Below are 6,135 nucleotides of genomic sequence, written 5' to 3'. Positions count from 1 at the left end.
GCGAAACAAAAACATGAGTTTTCTGTAAAGGAAAATATTCTCGCCCATGGGCAAAATATTTCAATATCGCTATAAAATCGTTAAATTAAGTTAAAATGAGTTATATTCTGTGTATAATACTTGAAGGAATACAAGTTAAGTATTTGCGAAACAAAAACATGAGTTTTAAGTAAAGGAAAATATTCTGTAAATATTGAGTTTTTAAACTTTTTTTTCATTTTTTCTTCCTTAGTATGTTCCGATGAAAACAGCATGTTTATTCTTGTAAATATCTTTGACCGAGACTGGGAAAAGACCGTAGAGTTTCTGGACTTTTGGGTTTCCAGAATTAAAATGGGACGTGTTCTTCCAATTCCCATTTGTTGCAAAAAGAATGATATGCATTCAATTGTTAATTGTAGACCATTAACAGAGTATGAAAACATTTATAATATCATCAGCAAAATAATAGAAGTAACATTTAATCTCTGATATCTTGTGTGACAAACACAACATAATGAAATTCGTTATTTTTTTCTATGACGACCTCATTAATGAAAAATATAAACAAAATGGACTTAATATACATCCCTGGCGGACATCACTTGATGTTAAGAAGCAGATTCTACCAGATTGTCAACTGTTGAACACTAGTAGTTTGGGCGAAAACCAACCTGACATTCAGATGGAAGATTATTCACATCAAACCAAATTCTAAGACCATTTTCTATGATAAAAAAGTAAACAGCTTTCCAGTTACATATAAAACAGAAATACCCCAGTAATTACTGAGCTCAAACCTTGTTCCCGGTTTGTACAATGGTAATATCATACTAACGTTCCACTACTCCGGAAACACTCCGGTATTTATAAATTTATTAAATAATAATTATAAATATGGCACAAGAATTTTGCCTGATAACGTAAACAGTTAAGGTGGTTAAGATTTTGTAATGCACACTCAGTATCTTTTACAAATTGCGTTACATGACAATGAAAGGGTTTGGATTCTATGTTATTAAATGAGCGGTGAAGTAGATCTTTAAATTAAGTGAACAAGATATCTGGTGGCAAGAGTAACTATATGTATTACCTTTTTAATGAACGCAAGAAAACGTTTACAGTCTCCATGTTCAGGTGCCATCTCTATATATCATCACACAGTTTAACATCGTACGCATTCTTCGTTTTTACAGCAGTTCTTATTCTCAGATTTCGCATTAAGATAAAGGTGTAAATTGACATCACATTTTCTAAAATTGTTTTCTGGATTTTAGATTAGTACAGTCTATATCAAACCAGGTCGGGGGTTCGATCACGGCCGCGTCATACCAAAAGACGTTAAAAGATGGTACTTATTCTTACCCTGTCTGGCGCTCGGCATTAAGGGGCTAAAACAAGGACTGGTCGGCTTGGAGTCAGTATACTGTCTGAGTGGGGTATTCATGTTAAACTGCGGCATGGTATCTCAGTGAGCTAGCACTATAAATCGGCATCAGTCCGGACTAGTACAAGCAGCCACACAAACACACACACGTACATGCACGTCGCTATATAAGTGCAATAATCTTGGACGGGACGCTAATCCCCATTTCACCTCACCTATATCAAACCAGGGGTGGTTGTTGCTTATCGTGTTTTGTAGCTACTGTAACATATGCTTCTGCCTTTTTACCACAGTGAAATAATAGCATTTAGTGATTAGAACTAAATGCCTTTATGTTAGGCTTGGCACAGTTGCTAATATTATTACAGCGAAATACCTTCATTCCGGGCGGCTACGTGCCGTTTTGCATGGTGCCATCGTCTCTGGCCTAGATCCGCTCTTGGCACGTCCGGTACAGGAGCGTTTGTTTGTATTTTCTATGACCTGTTGTAGCGTGACATCAGCTCACGCAGCACTTGCTCTCCAGCTTTCAGCCGTACAACACATAGATATATTCGCGCATTCATCTATAGTTCGTTACCATTAAGAATGCCACCAAAAAGACGGACCGCCTTAAATCACCGTCTCGTAAGGAGCGGGAAAATAGCCAGGAGGGAACCAAGTGCCCGGCAAGCGACATCGGCTACTGGTAAGTCACGGAGATCAGCTAGATCTCCATTGCACGGATCCCCCTTGCCAAGTGTACAAATAGCTACTAACTTGCTAGTTGAAGCAGATGATTCGGACAATTCAAACGTTCTCCCGAGTCGATCACGGAGACATCGAAGAGCCCCAACAAGTAGTGTCGCCCGTTCCGTCGATGCTAGCTATATCGAGCCAACTCAACAGCATACTGGATATGCTAGGCAAACGGATGGCCCAAGATACTTCTCAGAGCTTTACTGGCATGCAAGGGGTAAGTACAAATGATCTGGGGGTAACGGTGTCGGTGGTGTCAAGAAATCCCGATGTGTTGTCATTTAGCAGTGCACACTCGGGCGAGCCGGTAGTTTCCCGTGACGTCACACGAAGTGCAGAGTCAGGAGCGGGGTCAACCAATCAGGGAACAGGGGATTCCCTGACCTTCCAGGCGGATGCTATCAGCGCTCACGTCCGTCAAGTTGTACGGGAGAGAGTATGGAGAGGGGAGTTTGTGGAGTTGACTACATTGTTGCCAGGCGCACAGTCGCATGATGATGACGATGCATTTAAGATGCAGATGCATTCGTCGGGTAATCTGCGATTCTCGCCGGCCAAGCCGGCTAACGCCAGGGCACTAAGCATAGGTCAATGGACGTCAGCTTTCCACATATATATGAGCATTTATGTGGTGAAACATTTTTGTCAGTCCACCATACAGGGCATGTTGGCATACATGGAAACAATCCGTAATGCCGCACTCCGCTCCGGGGTTTTGGGCTGGTCAAACTACGACCAGCAATTCCGACACCGTATGGCACGAGACCCAATACGGGAGTGTCAAGATAGACGATGAATTGTGGTTGAAGCACATGACACCGACTATGTCCCGTGTTCAAGAAAATAAGACTGAACGCTTTACAGTGCCTTTCAGCAGGGGCCGTGACTTAACAGTCAACGCATGCTGGGACTACAACAGGTCAAGGTGAGCCAGGCCAGAATGCAAGTTTATTCATAAATGCTCCAATTGTGGCGAAAAACATCCCGCCTATTCTTGTCTTCGCGCAAAGGGGGGTCGTAGACCCTCCAAACAACTTAACTACACACAGACAACCCATGCTAAAGGCACTGGCCCCAACTCCGCTCATACTCACTAGATTAAAGCCACATTTAAAAATTTGCAACTGTACAAGCATTCTAACCATGCCCATTCCATTTATTTATTACAAGGTTTGGAATCAGGTTTTCAACTCGAATATAGTGGGGCACGCCTAAGTCGTTGGTCTGACAATCTACGCTCAGCCAGGGATCCCATTTTACAAGAGATAGTAGCTGCCAAATTGGAAAAGGAAGTAAAATTAGGTAGGGTGGCAGGTCCTTTCGAAACGCCGCCCCTGCTGAACCTACAAGTTTCACTCATCGGTCTCGTACCCAAAAAGCAAACGGGTAAGAGTCAGTCCTTGCTGGGGACAGACGATTTTCGTTTAATACACCACCTTTCTTATCCTCAAGGCAGATCAATCAACGACAACATAGACTGCGAAGCATGCTCCGTGTCATATGCACGGTTCGACGAGGCTGTCAGTATGGTACAGCAACTTGGTCCAAATGCTCTACTTGCAAAATTTGATGTGAAATCGGCTTTCAGGATTATGCCAGTACACCCTCAGGACTTTGAGTTGCTAGGCTTGTGCTTTCAAGGTAAATACTACTTTGATAAATGCTTGCCGTTTGGCTGATCCATATCATGCTCAGTGTTTGAAAAATTCAGCACCTTTTTGCAATGGTGTGTCCAGCAACTGGAGGAACGAAAGACTGTGGTGACAACCTTGATACATGTCTCAGTACTTTCCATGAGCTGGGCGTACCCGTAGCACATGAGAAGACAGTAGGTCCTGCATCCTGCTTAACATTCCTAGGTCTTGAAATCGACACAGTCAGGATGCAGGTTAGAATACCACAGGAACAGTTTGTAAATATCAACGCAATCATACACGATATGCTGGCCTCAGGTAAGCACAAAGTGACCCGTAAAGCTTTGCAGTCTCTGGTGGGTAAGCTAAATATCATGTGCCGGGCAATACCCATGGGTAGACCGTTTTGACGCAGACTGATTGATGCCTATACAAAAGTAAGTCATCAAGCACACCTTGTTCGCATCACGCGGGGAGTTCGGGAGGACCTAGAGGTTTGGCTTGGGTTCTTGGGGGAATTTAACGGTGTGTCGGTTTTTCAGAATCAAAAGTGGGCTGACAATACATGTCTGCAGCTGTTTACTGACGCAGCCAGCACTGTGGGGTTCGGCGCATACTATAACGGGAACTGGGCAAACGGGCTCTGGCCCCGTGAGTGGGTGGAGGACGGCTCGACTCGTGACATGACACTGCTGGAGTTGTTTCCGATTGTGCTGTCAGTTTGTCTGTGGGGGACAGCCTTTGCTAACAAGAAAGTACTTTTCTTTTGTGATAACCAAGCTTTAGTGTCAATAATAAATAAACAGTCTTCAAAGTCATGTCACTGATTAGGCAGCTAGTGCTGCAGTGCCTCAAACACAACATTTTGTTCAAGGCCAGCTATATAACAACACACGACAATATTATCGCAGATGCACTGTCCAGATTTCAGTGGGAATGATTCCGCAATGCAGCTCCATCAGCCAACCTGCATCCCACACCACTTCCAGACAATATTTGGCAGGGCTAACAATCGAGGCAGAGAGGCTCCTTCAGCGATCATTGGCGGCAAACACGTGGGCAACTTACCAGGCAGGAACCCAAGCGTTGCAAGCATTCAGGGCGTCACAAAACCTGGGAGACGTCTGGCCGGTTCCAATCACTCATCTGGTACATTTCATTGCTCACCTGTCAGTGTCAGGACATGCACCGAGTACGGTAAGGACGTATATGGCTGGTATCTCAACGTACCATAGGCTACACAGCATGGAAGACCGCACCGGCCACTTTCTTATTCCTAAAATGATTACCGGGATGCAAAAGTGTCAGGTGAGGCAGGATCACAGAAAATCAATAACAATAGACCTGCTCAAAGTAATTGTAAACAACCTGCAATTTGTCTGCTCTTCTACCTATGAAGTAAGATTGTTCAAAGCAGTATATTGCTTGGCCTTCTTTGGTTTCTTTCGGGTGAGTGAACTCGTGCAAACAAAACTTTCTCAGCCAGGGTGCGCTTTCTTAGATCTAGCAGTCCAAGACACGACTAAGACAGTAACGGTCGCTCTAAGGCTTTTAAAAACGGACAGGCAGTCACATGGCATAGTTGTTTCCATTTCCGCCATACCTGGCCACCATCTGTGTCCAGTGGCTGCAGTTAAAGCATACCTAACAGTTCGATCACAGGGTCAGACTCAAGCTTTCGTACACTTTGATAAATCTCCCCTGACCAGGTATCAATTTCAGGCCGTGCTAAAAAGAGCACTGGCGCATAGCGGCATCTGCACAGCAACATACTCCTCGCATTCCTTCAGGATTGGCGCAGCAACGACAGCAGCCGGTAACGGAGCGAGTTCAGATTTGATACAGCACTTTGGTAGGTGGGGGTCAGAATGTTATAAAAGCTATATACGCATACCTGCAAACATTTAAATCGCCAACCATGCAAGAACAGTTTTCTCCCTATTGATTCATGTTTTCAGTATGGTTGGTTGGGTCCAGGACAGTGACTTCGGTATTCCAGGGGGATGTCTCTGTTTGGCAAGGGGCGGCATGAGGTGGGAGGAGCTGACCAAGCTTATAGATGCCCAGGTCAAAGCAATGCAGACACCACCAAAGGCGGTGGTGATTCACCTTGGTTCGAACGACCTGGGTTAGGTAATCACGTGTCAGCTATATCATGAGATCAAGCTGGCACTCCTGAGGGTACACCTCCTCTTACCTGGTGCTGTCATTCTGTGGTCAGACATGCTGCCACGGAGGTACTGGCATGTAGCCAGCCGTGCCCGGGACCTGGACGGGGCCAGGCAGAAGCTGAACAGACGAGTGGGGAACAGGGCCCATGAGCTTGGGGGGATACGGGTTCCCCACACAGTATTCAACCGGCAGGGGCAGCAACTGTACCTGCGTGACGGGGTTCAT

General features: G+C 45.0%; 1 protein-coding gene and 1 pseudogene across 1 annotated transcript; both read left to right on the top strand.

Annotated features, from left to right (window-relative positions):
• Positions 1-1,954: 1,954 nt before the first annotated feature.
• Positions 1,955-5,646, top strand: LOC139469187 (integrase/recombinase xerD homolog). The gene is made up of 2 exons (XM_071251320.1): positions 1,955-2,054; positions 4,670-5,646. The coding sequence occupies exons 1-2, from the start codon at positions 1,955-1,957 to the stop codon at positions 5,644-5,646; spliced, it is 1,077 nt and encodes a 358-aa protein (XP_071107421.1).
• LOC139468851 (uncharacterized) lies at positions 2,142-3,305 on the top strand (annotated as a pseudogene).
• Positions 5,647-6,135: the final 489 nt, after the last annotated feature.

The sequence above is a fragment of the Haliotis cracherodii genome, unplaced genomic scaffold (assembly GCF_022045235.1).
Source record: "Haliotis cracherodii isolate W230 unplaced genomic scaffold, xgHalCrac1.p SCAF_2, whole genome shotgun sequence".
Lineage (NCBI taxonomy): Eukaryota > Metazoa > Mollusca > Gastropoda > Lepetellida > Haliotidae > Haliotis > Haliotis cracherodii.
The sequence above is the reverse complement of the archived record's forward strand: the minus strand, read 5'-3'. Positions and strand labels throughout refer to the sequence as shown.

What these genes read in the sequence shown, in the direction of transcription:
- LOC139469187 (XM_071251320.1), top strand. Translation starts at nt 1,955, where the DNA reads ATGCCACCAAAAAGACGGACCGCCTTAAATCACCGTCTCGTAAGGAGC. An exon ending in GCAAGCGACATCGGCTACTG is followed by an intron (nt 2,055 to 4,669) that starts GTAAGTCACGGA and finishes TCCAGATTTCAG; the next exon opens with TGGGAATGATTCCGCAATGC.